The sequence below is a fragment of the Microchirus variegatus genome (assembly GCF_963457635.1).
Source record: "Microchirus variegatus genome assembly, chromosome: 20".
NCBI lineage: Eukaryota > Metazoa > Chordata > Actinopteri > Pleuronectiformes > Soleidae > Microchirus > Microchirus variegatus.
In genome coordinates, this window is record NC_139821.1 from 9,374,446 (window position 1) to 9,393,338 (window position 18,893).

At 39.8% G+C, this 18,893-nt stretch overlaps 3 protein-coding genes across 3 annotated transcripts; 2 read left to right on the top strand and 1 right to left on the bottom strand.

Annotated features, from left to right (window-relative positions):
* Positions 1-930: 930 nt before the first annotated feature.
* Positions 931-7,526, top strand: slc5a8 (solute carrier family 5 member 8; the record flags this gene model as incomplete). The annotated part of the gene is made up of 17 exons (XM_083906791.1): positions 931-1,164; positions 1,469-1,588; positions 1,899-1,964; positions 2,074-2,125; positions 2,252-2,319; positions 2,424-2,462; positions 2,699-2,814; positions 3,206-3,346; positions 3,502-3,631; positions 4,408-4,496; positions 4,718-4,827; positions 4,917-4,984; positions 5,650-5,736; positions 5,861-6,078; positions 7,042-7,145; positions 7,234-7,322; positions 7,407-7,526. The coding sequence occupies 17 exons, from the start codon at positions 931-933 to the stop codon at positions 7,524-7,526; spliced, it is 1,851 nt and encodes a 616-aa protein (XP_083762917.1).
* A 2,745-nt stretch (positions 7,527-10,271) lies between these two features.
* On the bottom strand, positions 10,272-12,554 carry lyrm5a (LYR motif containing 5a). Its single transcript, XM_083906979.1, has 3 exons — positions 12,433-12,554; positions 11,430-11,501; positions 10,272-10,673 (listed from the first exon to the last, which is right to left on the bottom strand). The coding sequence occupies exons 2-3, from the start codon at positions 11,472-11,474 to the stop codon at positions 10,461-10,463; spliced, it is 258 nt and encodes an 85-aa protein (XP_083763105.1). The 5' UTR covers positions 11,475-11,501; positions 12,433-12,554; the 3' UTR covers positions 10,272-10,460.
* A 60-nt stretch (positions 12,555-12,614) lies between these two features.
* On the top strand, positions 12,615-18,375 carry dnai7 (dynein axonemal intermediate chain 7; the record flags this gene model as incomplete). Its single annotated transcript, XM_083906792.1, has 16 exons — positions 12,615-12,650; positions 13,533-13,617; positions 13,753-13,841; positions 13,965-14,069; positions 14,240-14,377; positions 14,542-14,676; positions 14,872-14,975; positions 15,055-15,213; positions 15,308-15,452; positions 15,634-15,724; positions 16,151-16,320; positions 16,398-16,557; positions 16,825-17,045; positions 17,130-17,288; positions 17,641-17,754; positions 18,100-18,375. The coding sequence occupies 16 exons, from the start codon at positions 12,615-12,617 to the stop codon at positions 18,373-18,375; spliced, it is 2,187 nt and encodes a 728-aa protein (XP_083762918.1).
* Positions 18,376-18,893: the final 518 nt, after the last annotated feature.

Sequence of the window (18,893 nt, forward strand, 5' to 3'; positions counted from 1 at the left end):
TAAATGTGTAAATAGCTAACTTTTTAGTAATTTAACTAAAATATATAAACTAACGACTTGTAAACCTTACATTATTATGACAGCATCTTATAATTATGGGATATTATCTCAAAAGGATGACTTAATATCGCATAATAATGAATTAGCATGACTTTACTATGACTTGGGTGTTCATTCTTTTTTTTCCATGTGGCGGAACAAGCTTCCATACATATTTTTTTTTAATCATGCATTTGTAAGACTTACTGAAAAAGTCAAATATGCCGGCATGTCATCCATGAGCAATTACTCTTTTAGACAATATAATGGACCCTGTATAAGTTCTTTATGTGCTCCTGCTGTTGTGGGGTGTGTGTGTTCTTGGTCACCTCTTTAGAACCTTTTCTGGCATAAACACTGACCTTGTTAGGACCAGTGGTCAGAATTGCATTTGTGAGGAACTGGTTATGTTTAGGGCTAATATTTGAACTGTGGTTAGGTAAAGGTAAGGATTAGGCACTGACTGGTTAATGCAGAGTCCTTAAAAGGATGGCAAGAATTTGTATGTGTGTGTGTGTGTGTGTGGTGTGTGAAGAACTGATGATTATCCTGTGATTAGCTGAACAATTCATTCTGTTGACTTCATACTGTATGTACCTGCTTGGAATGCTCTCTCTCTCTCTCTCTCTCTCTCTCTCACACACACACTCTCACACACACACACACACACACACACACACACACACACACACACACACACACACACACACACACACTTAAAAGGTTTCGGTCTCTTGTCCTGGTTTTGGCTCAGCACTGAGTGACGAGGAGGACCATTCATCCATCCACAGAGGACTGTCTATATCTGTGTGTGTATATCAGAACACATGAGACAGTTTGAATAACTTTCGGAACACTTTTATTTCTGGTTTTGTTCTGTTTTCTGCCAACATGTCAGAGGGATCTCCACTAACAGGCTCATTTGTGATCGCAGACTATGTGGTCTTTGCTTGCATGTTGCTGGTGTCGGCTGGTGTCGGGGTCTACTTTGCCTTTGCGGACAGGGGCAAGAGAAGCTCTGGGGACTTCCTAATGGGGGGACGCAAACTGACAGCCCTGCCTGTCTCCCTGTCCCTGACTGCCAGCTTCATGTCAGCCATCACTGTGCTGTCAAATCCAGCCGAGGTAAGGTCATAGCAGATTCCCAGGGGAAATATGCAAAAAAAAAGTCTTTTTTGTCTAGTTCAACTTGGAGGGTGTATTTATTTGGTGCAAGAAAACTTTTTTTGTGCAGGTGAGATATGCTCACTGCACAAACAGCTGCTAATTTTTCAGGTCAAGAAGAACACAAACAAAGGGCGATCACATCTATAGAAATATCCAAACTACATACTTTTCTACATTCTTCTTGCCCAGATGAACTCTTTCCTTCAGTCTACTTCAGACAAAATCAAAGAGAACCTTAATTCATACCATTCTTGGTGCTTAGGTGTACCACTATGGAGCCAGTATTGGATTTTATGGTCTTTCCTATATCATCACCATGGTGATCACATCTGAGATCTTTCTCCCAGTCTTTTACCGGCTTGCTGTCACCAGCACATATGAGGTGAGATTATTTTAGGATTTTGATTATGTGCTAACTTATTGTACAGTCTCTATATATTTGTGTGTCATGTTATTGGTTTTCTGGTTTTCTGATGCAATCTTGAATGTTAGTTTTGCCGAGACATTTGACTGCTGCATGTAAAAGGTTGGCATACAAGTTGCTCCTGAAAGCATTTCATTGTTGTAGTCTCGTTTTGAAAGTTTAAATTATAGTGCGCAACCTTTAAATATAATTGTCTGTTACAGTCAAACTATTGACATTAGACTATTTAAAAAAGTGTCTTTTCTGTCCATGTCATGTCTCTGTCAAGTATCTGGAGCTACGTTTCAACAGAGCGACCCGTCTTCTGGGAACTGTGCTCTTCATTGTGCAGACGGTGAGTGAGAAGCAAGTCAACACATAATTACGGAGCTTTGACCTTTTGTCGGTCAAACCACAAGTCTCCCACTTGTGTGTCATTTAACTATAATCTCCCTTTGTTACAGATTCTCTACACTGGAATAGTCATTTATGCCCCAGCTCTAGCTTTAAATCAAGGTATGCTGGTTTCATTCCACATCAGGTTAATGTTACACACCTACTTTACTTTATGAGGGCACTTGAAGCTGCATTGCTTTGCTCAGTGAAGTGACCAGTGTGTGACCACTTCTTCCCTTTTTGCAGTAACTGGTATGGATCTGTGGGGTGCAGTCATTTCCACAGGTGTGGTGTGTACCTTTTACTGTACAATGGTATGTGTTCCATAAAATCACTTCACAAGGTTTTTTTCTTCATACATTTTATGGTTTTAATCTTGGGATTGTAATGTACAGTTTTGTGGCTTATATTGTAACAGGGTGGGCTGAAGGCGGTGGTGTGGACTGATGTCTTTCAGGTAGGCTGCTGCAAGAAGTAAAGTTAATATATAATAAATAGTTGTATTTGCCATATCCACTTCATATGGATACAGTACTTATATATAATACCTTTTCAGTCCTGGCAGACTGTCATGTTGAAATAATACTACAGTAAATAATATTACAGTTGATGGTCTATCTATGTAGCATGATACTAGAATAACATAATGGGAAAAAAATGAAAAAAACAAAAGGTATACATTTTCTCCCTCAGCTTGGTGTCATGCTTGCAGGCTTCTTGTCTGTTATCATCAGGTCTGTGGTCGTACAAGGTGGAATCCTGCCCATTATTTCAGATTCAGAAAAAGGAGGGCGACTCGATATTTGGGAGTGAGTATGACGACATGATCAGTGCAAATATATAAGTTTCAGGCTTGCGTGACACCGCAGAACTATAGATTAAACTTAGACAAAATGCAGGAGCAGAAGATGATTGTCATGACAAGAACCTTTTTCATAAATGACATATAATATCATATATTATATGTTATATTATACCACATGCATCTCATGAAGGTTCTCCGACTGAATATTTTAGATTAAGTTCAGAGAATTTAATAAGTGTTTTCTGAATCTGATCAGTTTTTTTTATGAAGACAATCTGCATTGAAACTTTATTATATAAAAATTATAAACTAGGAGTTGTTTCAACATGGACGATCCAATCTCTGATCTACAGGACTGATTTAGCTTTATTGTCCTCTTTTTCTTGTTTCACCAGCTTTGACACAAACCCTCTAAAAAGACACACATTTTGGACCATAACCATTGGTGGGACATTTGTGTGGATCAGTATCTATGGGATCAACCAGTCCCAGGTCCAGAGATACATCTCCTGTAAAAGCATCACCCATGCCAGAGTGTGAGTATATTGTATTAAAGGGTGGTACATTTACCAAAATGACAGGCTCTTAAAGATTCTCTGCCAGTAACATTACTTTTGCATCTGATATTTCCATTTTGTCGAAATGAAAGAATGTTTAATTCACAGCTCTGTGTGTTTCTTTTCTTATTCAGATCTCTGTACGTCAACCTGTTAGGCCTGTGGGCCATCTTGCTATCCTCTGTTTTTGCAGGAATGTGCCTTTATTCTGTCTATAAGAGCTGTGACCCATGGAAAGCTGGTCTGGTTTCTGCTCCTGATCAGGTATGATGTTCATAGTTTCGGGGGGCATTCAGAGTGGGGAAAGTAACAAAATACATTTAACTCAAGTTACTGTACAGAATACTTTTTTTGTGTGTATTTTGTATTTTTAAGTACAATTTAAAATCAGGATTTTGTATTTTACCTGAGTATGTATTGACTCAAGTATTGTACTTAGTTACTTTATAAATCCTATCCTAAAATTCAGCACAATGAAGACCTACAGGGGGGAAATACACCAGAACCAGACGAATGATGATGTGATTAGCACCAGCACTGGCGCGTGAACATAGAGGGCGCACACCAAAAGTGATGTAACATCCTGTGTCATGCTGTGGATTTCTGACCCCTTGTCATATTTTTACTACCCTCACACCCCACGCAAAGTAACTAAGTAACTTTTACTTAAAGTACATTTCAAATGAACTACTTTTTACTTCTACTTGAGTAATATTTCATCAAAGAATTGGAACTTTTACTTGAGTACAATATTTTAGTACTTCTTACACCTCTGTGGGGCATTAAATGCTTAAGATTCGTTAAGATGGGTAGGAACTACTTTGGCGGTGACTTAGGGATGAGATGGGCTCATAACCTGAAATAAGGGTAATTGTGCTCATGTGATAGGCAGTTTAAACATTCAACTATCGGTTTACTCTCAAATCTTAATTTTAATGATGGTCAGACTTAGACGAGAGGCTGATTTGACATCTAAAACATTCACACCATGTAGCTCTGCTATAAGTGAGTACCACTGTCAACTCCCTCTTCTTCTGCAGCTGATGCCATATTTGGTGATGGACATCTTGCAGGACTACCCTGGCCTTCCTGGACTCTTTGTTGCAGCAGCATATAGTGGATCTTTAAGGTTTATACAGTTCTTCACATTTCATTTATTTCTCTCAGCCGATGCTCCTCACAGACTGAAAAGTCTAGTGCGTGCTCTTAACTACTGTTTTTATTGCAAAAAAAACAAACCCCCAGAGATTTTACAATCGTACAGTTTTCTAATTCCTTCATTGCTAATTTATTTGTTCAGTATATTAGCTTAGTATATTGTATGTGATTTTGGTGTCATCAACCCCCCAGCACAGTGTCTTCCAGCATCAATGCTCTGGCTGCGGTGACAGTGGAGGATCTGATTAAACCGTACACTAACCTGTCTGAGAAACACCTGGCCTGGATCTCTAAAGGACTCAGTGAGTGGAGTGGATTGTTCCTGTGTACAACATCTCCACTGTAATGCTGTTAAGTTGTAATTAAAGATTTAAATCACTTATATTTGCAGGTCTTGGATATGGAGCTTTATGCATTGGTATGGCTGGATTGTCGTCATTGATGGGAGGGATCTTGCAGGTATAGAGTGGATGTTTTCTTACTCCTTTATTGTGTCATGTTTGAGGGTCCATTGTGTAACAATTAGGGAGGAAGGAAGGGATCTTTACTGTTATAAAACAGAAACTGTGAACCCTCCATCATGTTTTGATGGTGGGAGTAAACCCACACATGCACGGGGAGAACATGCAAACTCCACACAGAAAGGTCCCAGACCGGGAACCAAACCCAACACCTTCTTGCTGTGAGGCAAAGCTGTTACCTACCACTGGTAACCACTAATCCACCATGACATTAGTAACATTTAATGATGGGACTTCAAATAGAAACAAGTCATAGTAAACTATGGTGGCCTTCAAAAAGTTGATCTGATCACGTCTTTTTAGCAACGTGGTGGCGCAAGATGCCATCCTCCATAAAAGGCCGTTGCCTATACATATAAACAACATATTCTAAGGCTACGGAAACAAATTATATTTTACAGTGATTGTATACTTATGCAAAAATACTTATGGGCAGTGTGTTAAATTTTTGCTGATAACACCGTATAAATGTTATACACTGGACCTTCAACAATGAAACTTGTTGAAGAATGCATCATTTGTGATTTTTGATGATTCAAAAAGTCCTTCATGGGCTTTAGGAATCAGCCCTACAACTTAAGTGGTGTATTTCTCTTTATGTAGGCAGCCATCAGTATATTTGGGATCATTGGAGGTCCTTTACTCGGCTTGTTCGTACTGGGTATCCTCTGTCCATTTGCCAATTCCAAAGTAAGTCCATCCTCATGTTGACTCAATTCATACTGCTGTAGATGATGTCGATGAAGTATTAGTTATTCCTACTCCTGTGCACAACCCATTGCACTGCACATTTAGTGATTAAAATGTCTTCCAGGGAGCTTTGTCGGGTGTTGTGTCAGGGTTGGTCTTGTCTCTGTGGGTGGGCATTGGAGCCCAGATACACCCTCCCACTCATGACTTGACAAGGCCTCTTTCTCTGACCACTGAGGGCTGTAACTTCACCAGCCCCGGCAGCCTCAACTGGACCTCCACAGCTCTGCCAAGACAACCAAGCTCCATCACCACAACCCCAGCGCACCACCTTGGTGACAGGTGTGTAACTATAGCTGTAATTGCTTATTAGATTGGCAATATTTAAAGGTCCGGTGACATCTATTGGTGAGACTGCAGAGTACAATACCAGAAAGGATGGACAAATGTATGCAAAACTCTCCACTGCCACTCTTTCTGCTGTACACGCATCAGGTTTATGTGGGTGAAGCCAGTTTTCTTTGTTTGAGGAGTGAGTTTCTATTTGGCTGGTTTGTCAAGTCAAGTCAAGCCAATTTTATTTATAGGTATATATATAGGTTATTCAGGTAGAACCTTTTTATAAAGGTTCCACCTGGAACCCTTTTGGAGAGTTCCACCAAGAACCCTTTTAAAACCCTTTATTCAGGAAAGGGGTTTTAAAGTGTTCTCTGGATCAAAATGGATCTTACTGGAACCATTAGTGTTGCAAATGGTTCCAGGTAGAACCTCAGCCCTTGTAGATGAACCCTTTTGGAACCCTTATTTCTAAGAGTATGCTGAGTATAAATTCAGCAGACACAACCCAAGACACTGCTTGACAGAACAAACCCTCTGACCACCACAGAGGTCTGCAAGAGGACAGACCACAAGAAAATGAATCCAATAGTATTTCGAAGATTGCAGAATATTCAGTGTTCAGGCAGCTATAGAAATATAGCTACTGTACATATAAAAGGCTTATTCTAAGGCTCGGAAAAACAAATCTCTTTTATATATTTTAAGTGATTATACACTTATACAAAGATGGATAGTATATTATATTTATGTCAATAAACCATTCTAAACATTACACACTGGACCTTTATTATCCTTTTTATTGGACTGTGTATCAAATCTGTATAAACCTGTCTTTTTTTTTATTCGATGAGAGTTTTTCATGAGGAGATGTTATTTGATTTGTTGTCACAATTTTGACTGAGAGAACAAGATTCCACTCCTTGTACATTCTTTTCTCAAAATGTTCTCTTCTCTGTCTTTGAACAGACCAGCGTTGGCAGAAAGCTGGTACTCCGTGTCCTACCTTTATTTCAGTCCCATTGGAACCCTAACAGCTATCAGCGTGGGGCTGATAGTCAGCCTTTTCACAGGTAAATATCAATCAAATCCTTTTTTTTTTACATTGTTCATGGAAACATTTGTCTTGAGCTTGAAGATGATGTCATGTGTTTATTTCAGGAGGCTGGTCCCTGCAGGTGGAATCAGGACTCACATTCATGAAAGAAGACACAACTCTTTATTACCTGCTCAGGTTCTTCAAAGGCAGAGTGAGTGTTGCAGCAGCGAATCAGTATCACATGTTCGGTAAAGAGCTGCATGCCGACTCCTGCTTTGTGCTCTTTACTTTTCAGGTCATGAGACGAACAGAACGACTTGACCTGACAAAAGATGGAGAGAAAAAAACTGGCAACACAAATCCTGCGTACTGTGATGTTGAGCTGGACTTAACCAAAAGCTACGTTCCCACCTGAGATGAAACTTCAATTTGTGGTTTAAATTTTCTTGTAATGTATAAAATGTTTTGGGTATTTTTCAAATTGTTTACATTGTGTTTAATACTCTGTAGCTGCATATGAACAAGCACTGGATTGTTTGTATTTCAGTGGAGACAGAAACACATTCCAGACATAAACTAACTATTAATTTGTAGCAGATTGACCCTAACATGCTCACGTATGTATTCAAGAATCAGGCAAAAAGTTTTTTTTTCTCTTTGCTGTAAAGACCTCTGACCTCTGTAAGCTCCATTCTTGAAATGCTTTGTAATAAAAACGTACAGAAGATTATTTTACAAATAAGTTCAGACACTTAACCCTTCCTGTCTCGAGTTCTGCCGTTTTTGTACATATGACATTTCTCCCATATTGCCATTAGTGCCAAGGAGTGCATGTTTGTTGGTTTACAGGGAACATACTGTGATAAGCTGATGGTCTGACTCTGTCCAGCTCTCACTGCACTGGATAAAAGTACCAAACACTGCATTAAATACCCTGATGACATAAATCCCGGCATTTAAGTTAGGTGCACTGTTTATTGATATCACATACAGTATAATACTGAACATAGAGTGAAAATAGAGGAAATAGAGTGCCAGTTAGATTAGTGTGTGTGTTAAAAGAAAATAATAAAAAGAACCCACTCCCTCTTGGAAGATTTCCAGTCATTCATCAAGGACTCTCTGATTTAAAGGTGTACACTCTGAATAAATTACTCCTCAGTAGTAAAATGTCAGGAGACTTTGAGGTTGCAGACTATGTGGTATTGGCTCTCGTCTTGGTGGGGTCCACTCTTATAGGGGTTTACTACGCCTGGGCCAGTCGGCATAAAGGAAATTCCAAGGACTTCTTAACTGGTGGGTGCACCATGACAGCTCTGCCTGTCTCCATGTCCCTGACTGCCTCCTTCATGTCATCCAACACACACTGCTGGCCAACCCAGCTGAGGTAAAGCATTTTTTAATTTGGGCTTCTCCGTGTTCATTTTGCTTTTGTTGTATGAAATAGCAAAATACACAAATGTATTTTAGGGCAAAGTGTATTTCTTTCAGATGTAGGCTGACAAGGCCAACAATATAGGTTATATATACATATATATAGGTTTTTTTTATGATTATCCTTAAAATGTAAACAAGAACAGAAGGCAGTTCCTGATCTTCTTGATCTATGAGCTTACATGGATACAGAGGAAACATAAACTAATGTCATAAAAAGTTGCCTACTTTGCACAAAATTACCAAAAATGTATTTATTTAAAGGTCACATAGAGTGGTCCTGTTGCACATATATGTTAGTTATGGAGGTCTACTTACATACATTAACTTGTTTTTATGGTCAAAAACCTCGCCGATAGAAATCCTCTTTTCTGACGGTGTTGCCCAGCCGCGAGATTTGAGACTCAACTCTCTCACCCAGAAGACAGTCTTGTGATTGGCCAGTACCCGGAAGTACACCCGCTCTCAGAAGCACAGCTCCCCCCTCTGGAACGGTGGATGCACTGCTACTCATTATCAAAACATTGTTTTAACAGTGTTTAAAAATAGCTTTGTCACGACTCCAGTCCCTTTTGTGACTTTGACCCGGAGTCAGACCCAGAGTCAGAAGACACTGTCGCTCGTGAAACAGCTCCACAACGGACGTTATTCTTCTTCTGCGGTTCAATGTACGCAACCGGATGTGCCCGGACTAGTGCCCGGACCAGGACGATCTGCTGTTCCGGAGAACTGGTGTTTACGTAACCGGACCGGGTTTTTTCAGAGATCTCGCTGAGCCTGAGATTACAATAAAACACAGCGTTCTCAGCAATGGCTGAACTGTTTGTTTAGAACCTTCATGGCTTCTTAAACAAGGTGATGACGCAGATACACACTAAAAAACATTGTAGGAAATTCCGGTCTAGGTCCGCTTTAAAAATCTACAAAATGCCACATGCTACTAAAGATAAATACTTTTTTAAGTAAACCATTTAAAGTGAATTAAAATAATATTAAATAATATCATTATGAATCATGAGGCCTTGGAACAATGCAATGTCTCCCCCATGTGTCACTTCAAAATAAGTCACTTTATGTTGTTGAGTTGGACATTTTCAAGTCACTATTGTGAAATATTAAATATATTTTACCCTTATTATTATATAATATAATTACAAAATGACATGTATTTTATTCAGCAGTTTCTGTTTTTTCTTTCTACAGGATAAACAGATACTGTGATTATCCTGATACTTGTTCAGGATAAACCAGAACAAATATCCATGTCCAATAACATCCTATCAGTCATGCCCACTGAACAAGAACAAATGTGTGAGATATTTTATAAGACCAATTCCTGACTTAAAAGAGTATCAGTCAAAAAAAAACAAACCGCGAGTCTCAAGTAAATGGTGGCTTAATTTAAATTAAGTATTTAAATATTACTCATTGTCATACATTTGAATTTGTAAAAACATTTTTTGTGGTAATCACAACAACGTATGAATGTTATTTAAATGAAACACAAATGGGGCAAAAACGTGGGGACCCACAATGTGTTTTAGCAGATAAAAGTTTATTGCTGATAAATCATATTTTGTTGAATTTGTTGAACTAAGCATGACAAAAACCTAGCCAATAAACATTTATTTTAAAAGTTAAAAAAAATATATATATCTTTGTGCTTCAGTCTTCAGATCATGAGTTTGACAAAAAAAATTGAAAAAAACCGGTTGTTTATAAATATTTACTTAATTTACAGGACATCACAGGTTTTTTTTGTTGCAGATCCACAGTCACATACATTTGCTCTTCAAGAAAAATTTATTTAGCCCATGTATTACAAATATATACACTCAAAATAAATTTAATCGTATAATTCAGTCATACGCTTCTTCGCTGATGTCTATATCAGGAAGCTTATATGTGTACGTAATTAATGTTCAGGCTCATAATACCTCTTCTTCATGGCTCGGTATTTTCTGAGGAAATAAAGTGCTTCTAGTTCCTTGATGACAAACTCGCCCCGGGCCACCAGTTTCTGGATTTTCTCAGGATCTGTCACATCCTTATTCTTCATGAAGGCAGACTTCAGTCGCTCTCTGAAATACGCTGATCCTTTGGGATAGTCTCGGCCAGCATACAGCAGCTTTAAAGGACGACGAAAACCTCAGCGTTACATTATTATTATCAATAGAGTAGAAGGATGATAAACAGATGGAACCCTGTGTCTCTAATCTACCTTAATGGTGTTGTGTTTGTGTTAGCGAGAACAGATGAATCAATGTTACTAATGTATTTATAAAATGCACTGTTAATAAAGAACATCGCAAAAAAGTACTTATATATTGTAATATTATTTTCTTCAATATCAATATAACAATGGTCAAATATATATCAATATAATGTGCTGGAGCTATTTATTAATGTTAGTTCTCAGGTAATTCTGGTAGTTAATAGAATGGTTTGTCTATTATAGATTATTTTGTTTACATTATAACCCAGCATGGACATTCAGCTTTCCTTTAGAACACTACCTGCCCAGGGTGCAATAGGAGTTGTTTTAGATTCATTTTGAACATGTATTTTGTGTTGACAAACAGCCACTACATAATGCATATGCACTGTACTTTGAATTGCCTCAATTTAGAGTGAGCTGTTTTCTGAAGTTTGAAGTAACTGGTTTCTTCAACTGCCATCTCAGGCAGGCTTGTTGCACCTCTAAATAAATCTCTAGAACTGTATGTTGTTGCACTTTTTCAAGTCACTCATGTGACATATTATTGATTAATTTCTGCATTCACAATTAACCCAGTAATGGAAATTCACAACGTTCTTATTGAGAGTGGCTTTAATGAGTGATACTAAGGTACTGTGTATGTTGTCACAGAGCATGTGCACTTACGTTTTTGTACAATCTGAAAACCTCTCCCCTCAAAGGGTTGGCCATGTCAGAAAGAGAGGGGCTTCCACTCACCTGTAACAAGAGAATTCAAATTTAAAAAAATGTATTTGGAATCAGTTTGTAGGGTAATTCAATGGGTCATAGAAGTTACGAAAAAACATCATCTAAAATGGGAAGATTCCAGTCTGCTAACCGTTGTGTCTATTTTTTATAGTTTTTAAAGGTAGCGACTGTAGGAGGATCCTATAGTGAAGACTGATGGAGTGAAACCAGCATGCATTGTTTCAATGAGGGAGCAGTAATAAAAAGAAAAATAAGGAGCTGATCTTATGATAAGCCGTTTTAACATTTAATCACTAGGCATGATATTCACTAATGATACCTGCACAGTCATAATTACAGTCCATAATATCAGTAATATTACCAGTAATGTGGTTTTTACTAGTGACATTCAATCTACTTTTGCCATTCATGTGTATAGGGTTTGTTATACATATCTACAATTCAGTATCTGTAGCTCTCAGTCCAGCTTCAGATATATTATCTAAAACTGTATTATGACGAGTCATAATGCAAGTTCAAGATGTCCTGTTTAGATATCTTGAATCAAGTTTCAGATAGCAAGAATGAAGTTGTAGATATCTCGACCTTGAAATGTGACTAGTCATACTGACGAGATATCTGTAATGCTAATTCCAGGTCATATTTGGTTCCGTAGAAGAAGAACTTTGCTGCTGTTCACACGTGGAGGCGAAATTATCGAGATGACACAACATTTACAGTCCTCAACCTGCTCAACATATCCCCCATCTATGGTGGTGGTGAGTGCAGGAGTTAGAAAAATACAGACTGTTATTTTCCGACAATAAACGACACCAGCAGTGGGCGTGCGTGACCGGAGCAATAGCCAGTTAGCTAGCTAGCTTATTTGTTAGCGTTTTTTACATGTACTTCACACAAAACACGACCACATAAAAGTGTTAAACAGCGTATTCATATTTACATGTGTTGCTCTAGCAGGGTAGTTACACTCAGACTACAGTGCAGAGGCGCCTCCCTTTCACTTTGTCCTCCCCTTCACTGTACAACATTGGACAGTCCTGCTGCCGCGCACACCAGGCCGTAAATCGTTTTCGTGTTGTGCCGTAAAAGAAAACAGACGACTGCGCATGCGTACGCGTAGCTATGGTTACCAAGACGCTAGAGTTTGACGAGAACATGGTGAGTCTTTTTGTTTTGTCTGTAAACTGTGTCATTTCCAAATTAGATATTCATAATTAACTCGTAATTGTATCTGTGATCAATTAGACTAACTATTATACAGATTAGATTAGACTCTATTGACCCTACATCAGTGGAATTCACTTGTTTCATCAGCAAAAAGGCCTAACTGTTAGTAGGAGAAATTTAAAGGTGCATTATGTAATTAATCTATAGCAACCGATCATAAAATCCTCCTAATATGTCACAGAGACTCAGGAATAATGTTCATATAACAAACTGAACTCACCAACAACAACAGTACAGCCAAAATATTTTCATTAAAACAATTTTTTTTTGCACACTGCAAATCATGTTTATGTTTTGAAATCATGTTTTGGCATGTGTCGCCACCTACCGCCGTCTACCAATCATTGCAGTCAGTAGAGTCTCAACTGCCGAGCAACCACGGGTTGCCAGTTACTTCTGAAAACAAAACCTAAAAGACCTCGGTATTTTGAATTTGAATGTAGTAACCGTTTTTGGCCACATTCTTACATATGGCACCTTTAATATAGCCTAAACATAAACTAAAAAAAAGAACTTTAAAGACTAATAGCTGCAAACAGATGAAAAACATAAAAATAAATAAGCAGATTACTACCCAAAACATGGGTTAGACAGTGTGGTTAAATTGTGCAAAAGGATAAATATCCTTAGTTTTTATGATTTAGACTTAGGCACAGGCTGTCGTTGGGATCGTGATCCCTGAACACCTAGATATGTGTCGTAGAGTCGCATGGCAAGGGGGACAAATGACAATGTCAGTCATGTGACGTCATTAATAAACCGGTGCTGCATCTCTGTTAAGAACTATGTGTTATGTCTTGTGATGGTCTGAAGTCATCCAATAAGGGACGCAAACTGTCCAAGGCTCAGAAGGTGAAGCAGCAGAAAGAGGAAGAGGAGAAGAGGCTGCAAGAGGAAGGTAAAACCCTGTCAGAGATCTGCCCATATTCCTTTTAAGCGGACTCAAATTCAGCTGTTAACCTGGGTAAATAACATGTTTTTACCAGACACTGTTCATAAATTAAATGAGCACATGTTTGTTTTTGCTTCCCAGAGGAAGCCCGTCTACAGGCAGAGAAAGAGGAACAAGAAAGGTTGGAAAGAGAGAGAAAGGAAAAGGAGCGGCAAAGACTAGAATTAAAGGTAAAGTCAGTCATGTGACGTGAAGTGAGGATTATCTGACTCCTGTTCATGACTAAAACAGACACACACACAGCACATGCTCTCTGGTGTGTGGAGTGTCTGAAGCTTGTCATGTGCCAACAGGACAGAGAGTGCAGGGAGAGTGAACTGAGTGAATTACGCCATCTACTGGAAGAAAACCATACTGCAGTAACTAAATGGAAAGCTGAAGCTGTGGAGAAAGCCAAGGTTTGTTTTTGTCTGAGTTCTACCAATGATCAAATGTTTCATATAAGCATCAATACAATATCATGTGATCATTCTTTGGTCCACATCCACATTAAGACCAACAGAATATAAGCAAAATAAGGCTTGACAGTGGCAACATTGAACAGGATGTGTATGTTTATTCTGTACAGTGGGAGAGGTATGTGGGTTGTGATGGTAGTCCTGACCCCGCAGTACAGCAGGATATTAACACATACATCAGCTTATGGAGAGATGACCCAGAGGTCAGCATCACACCTGTGCTCAAGCAATGTGGCCTCGCTCTACAGGTCTGTATTCTATGTATTTAATGTTTTAATCATATGTGTTGGTATTTTAATCATACCAATATGTAATACTTCACACAGAGTGGTGATAATAGGATAGAGTGAAGCCAGACGCTAAACTCTCATGTTGAAAAATATGAGCCCATGTATACATTTTGCCCCTGTAGCTGGTCAAGGAGCTGGAAGCTTTGCTCACAGATGCCACAGATCCACAAGAGGCCCTCAAGTACCGAGAGGCTCTCGTGAATTTGCAGGAGTTAATCCACTCTAAACATCATCTCACTGCTGAGGAGATCCTCAAGGTAGGAGAAGTACTATATATGTGTATATATGTGCTCACACTGTGAAGTACTCTGTAACCAGAGTACAGGGAAATTGTTCAGCAGCGATAATAACACCATGATTGTGTATGGTTTGCATGATATGAAGCAGTTTTGCAAACTCCATGTGGAATAACTTTTTGGAATTGCTGCTGTCGTTTGTCTCCTTGGTGACAGAGGGCCAGTGAGAAGACTGACACTGAAACAGGCAACATGCAGACTGTGGTGAACGATGAAAACATCATACTGTGTCTGTGGGCCAACCTCGAGAAGAATCCAAGGTATGGATACCTATCCAAAGAAAAATGATGGCAAATAATAGAAAGAAAGGTTTTCTCCATGTCTAACCGCTCCGTCCAGGTTTAAAGGTTTAAACTTTGAAGAGGTCGGCTTTGGCTTTGAGCTTCCAAAACAGCTGGCTGTCAGTGACATTGCTGTACGCATTCTTCACACGCACTATGACCACCTGACCTCGCTCTCCAAGATGACTCACCTGAAAATACACACACAAAGCCACAGGTCTGAAATGATATCACTGTTACCACACTTTCTTTGACTATAATGATGGCATTGTGCTTTATTTTTTTGTGTTTCCTCCTCTGTTTGGTCCCAGAAGTCTTTCAGGGGGTGATGAGATTCCATCAGGTGTGGGTCAACCTGAGCAGGAGGACAACAGGGAGGGGAAGGATGACAATGAGACTCAGCAGCAAAGAGTGGATGAGGAGGTGCAATCCATCCACGGGGTAGAGGGGAGGAAGGTAAAAGAAAAGGAATGAAAAAGGGCTCACAATCACTGAAAGATTGTAAAAAGAACTGTATATACAGGACACACTTACATTCTGTATTAGGGTAACCCTTGGATTGAAGTGTTCAAATTGTTGGGTTCCCACATTCACTGTGATGCCTTCATTCTTGCGGCACATGCGCTCTACTTGACAGAGTGCAGCCAGTCATCAGTCGAGGAAAAGCAGTGCCCAGACTGCAGAAGGACGAGGAAGTCAGATACAGACACAGATGGAGGCACTGTCTGGTGAGGCGCCTGAAACCAAACACTCAGTCATGTTTCAAATGTAAACACAAACCCGAAAAATTAGAATCAGAATGAAAGTGACTATAATGAATGAACAAAACAAAAATGTATATAAGTAAATAATTTAAGTATAAAGTAAAATATCCAAGAGTAACACATGCTAAACTGAAATAAAGTGGGTAAGACTGTGGGTCTTGTTCTAACATTTGGGGCAATTAAAAGGCAACTAACCGAAAACCTGAGGGTTCTCAATGGACAAGTGTTTAAAAGCAAATCAAAATGGTTCTTAGTGGAAACATTAGTGTTAGCAAGAACCCTTGAAAAACCCTTCTTCGGGAAATGGTTCCATGTAGAACCTCAGCCCTTGTTGAAGAACACTTTTGGAACCCTTATTTCTAAGTATAGATGGCGTTTTGTCCCTCTCAGCCGAAGGGGACTTGACATCTCCCTCAGAGGACGTCACAGTCGTGGACAGCACTGGACATGTCCAGGTGGTGGACTTGATGGAGTACACGCCTCTCGGTGGGGTTTTCTACTTTGACGTGTTCCACCTCCCACCACAAGCCCACCATGTCAACAGCTGGGAAATTAGACAGGTCAATAGAAAAGATTTTCAGCGTCTGCATCCACCAGGTCCTGTTATTCCATATTTTCTATTTTTCATCCTCCGCAGTTGCTGGACACGGGGTTACAAGTGTTTCGCTACCCCATGGAGAAGATCAGCTCAGATGACAATGACACCATCAGCTGTCCTCCTGTCACTGTGTCCGTGAGGCTCCCGAACTGTGTTGTCTTTTTGGAAACACCTCAAGTGGCTCGCTGGGATGCTGCAGGTGAGACAGACAGGGACACACACCATGCACAAACTCCTCACACAGCTGGAGTAACTTTGTAATAATGTAATACATCACTTCAAGTAATATTGCCACATTATGTAATATTCTGTACTTTTTGCTGTGTGGAAGCAATGCTGGCCCATTATTATTATGATGCCACTATTAATATACCAATGCTAAAGCGGTGTTATTACATGATGTAGTTTACAAAGGGCTTTGGAAGTTATTCCAGTGTCAGTCATGAAAGCTGTCCTTGTCTTCCAGGTAAGCAGTGGAGGATGGACGGCATCACTGATGTGTCTTACAAGGAGGAAGAAGAAGAAGCCGAGATCTCTTTCAAAATGGACGCCTTCCAAGCGTTTGTTCTGGTGCAGGAAACCTATGCCAACTTTCCCTTCCAGAGTTGGGAACTCAGGCCACTGGGCCCAGACTCTGCTGTTTTTACAGTCAATGGAGCATCTGTTGATCTCAACATCACAATCCAGGTGAGAAACATGAAAGTGCTGCACAGTCACGCATAAAAAAATCCCCCCCTAATTTGGGAATGATTGTGTTCACTGTAATGACAGGGTGACCAATGCATGCTGCAGTCAGAGCAGGAGAAAGGCCTCTCTCATCTCCTGGGAAAGCGGATGAGCGGCCCTGCTCTGCAGAGAGAAATGCTCAACGCAGGGATCAACATCTTTGTGAATGAGTACACTGACAAATATGTCAGCACCTGTGGCAAGGTCATCTTCTACTACTGGTTACTTTGCAGAATAAAAGAACCTGAATAAGATCAAAAAGTGCTGTTTTCCAAGCTTTGGAATCACAGGAATTAAAAAAGGGGAATCACACGCTGTATTATAAGTCCCCAGAAACTTAAATGAGCAAAACAATGTTTTACCCTCAGTTTATCAGGCATTGTCAAATTACCATTACAAAGCAAGACAAGCAATATCAGCTTTCATAACAGTGTGGGTCCACTTTCGATTCCCCACCTTTACCACAGACACTTTTGTAAACTTGAGCAGATCACAGTCCAACATTTGCCAATATAAAACCAAACAAGTGCTCTCTCTCTCTCTCTCTCCTCTTTAGGACCCACTTGCTGAACATGCTGCCTACGAACAGATGGCCCTCTTCGCCTCTGCCTGTGCTTTCTCATGGAGCAAGTGGAACGCCAAATGTAGTGCAGAGCATCTGGTCATGCAGGTATTTTGCTTACTACAAACTGTATAGATGCAACGTTGTTACAATTTACCCCTTTTTCCTCCTGCTGTGGCATGACCAACTTCTTTGCAGCCACCACATCCACACTGGAAGAGTAATTAGATATTCATTCAGTGATAAGATCGGCACCATAGACAGGAGGTAACCGTGCCATCTGGGCTCCGTTGACATTTACACACTTAAAGGCAAAGCATAGACCAGATGTAATCTCTTTAGAATGAGGAAGACATGATTTATTTCTTGTTGACGGTAAAGTTATTGGCCATGGTTCAACGGACAGACCTGAAATGTCTCTTTTCTCCCTGGTCTTCCCTGTTCTCTCTGCAGGCGTGTGAGCACCATGGCCCTGCTCCTGTACCAAAGGACTTGTGGCACCTCTACCTGCTGGGAGCTCAGATGAGCCTGAAGCTGGAGATTACAGAGAAGAGTGAGGCTTTCTCTCCAGACCATTATCCTGGCAGTGAGTTGCATTCAACCTTTATCCACATGCTCCAGGACGACATGAGCACTGATGGCATAGCAAGGAGCAGAGAATCCAATTATCCGTTTGTCAACACGGTGCAGAATCTTCTCTGTGCCACCAGACCCCTCATGTATTCATAAATGCAAGGTTGGATACAAATAAAGCACGTCTTTTATTGTACAATAGGCTACTTTATTTGTGCAAAAATTCACGCATCCTCTTTGGAACATACAAAAGTGTAGTGAGAACAGTAGACCACCACAGCAAGAAAAAGAGGAAAAACAAACAAAACCTTTGGTGTTAAACCTGTAACAATGCTAAATTACAACTTAACAAAAATAAACACATATTCTTATGTCTCCACACAGCTCTAACATTTATAAATAGATTTCAAAACACTTAAAAAACACCTAAAATTAGTTATATTTCCAGTGATTATAGACTAAAACTTAACAGGAATGAAAAGGTTTCCTTTATAAAAGTTGCCAGTCTGTTTCTGTATCTTCATGTGACACAATCAGAGCCATTGTCCATGATGTTTGGCAGTGAAGAAGTGCACTATGGCCCATTGTCTGACTTTGTGGACCAGTGCCATCATCCTGACTGAGCTGTGACACGATTGTTCAGCATCGTCAGATATGTTGCTCAAGCATGATTT

What these genes read in the sequence shown, in the direction of transcription:
- lyrm5a (XM_083906979.1), bottom strand. Translation starts at nt 11,474, where the DNA reads ATGGCCAACCCTTTGAGGGGAGAGGTTTTCAGATTGTACAAAAAC. An exon ending in TTTTCAGATTGTACAAAAAC is followed by an intron (nt 10,674 to 11,429) that starts GTAAGTGCACAT and finishes CGTCCTTTAAAG; the next exon opens with CTGCTGTATGCTGGCCGAGA.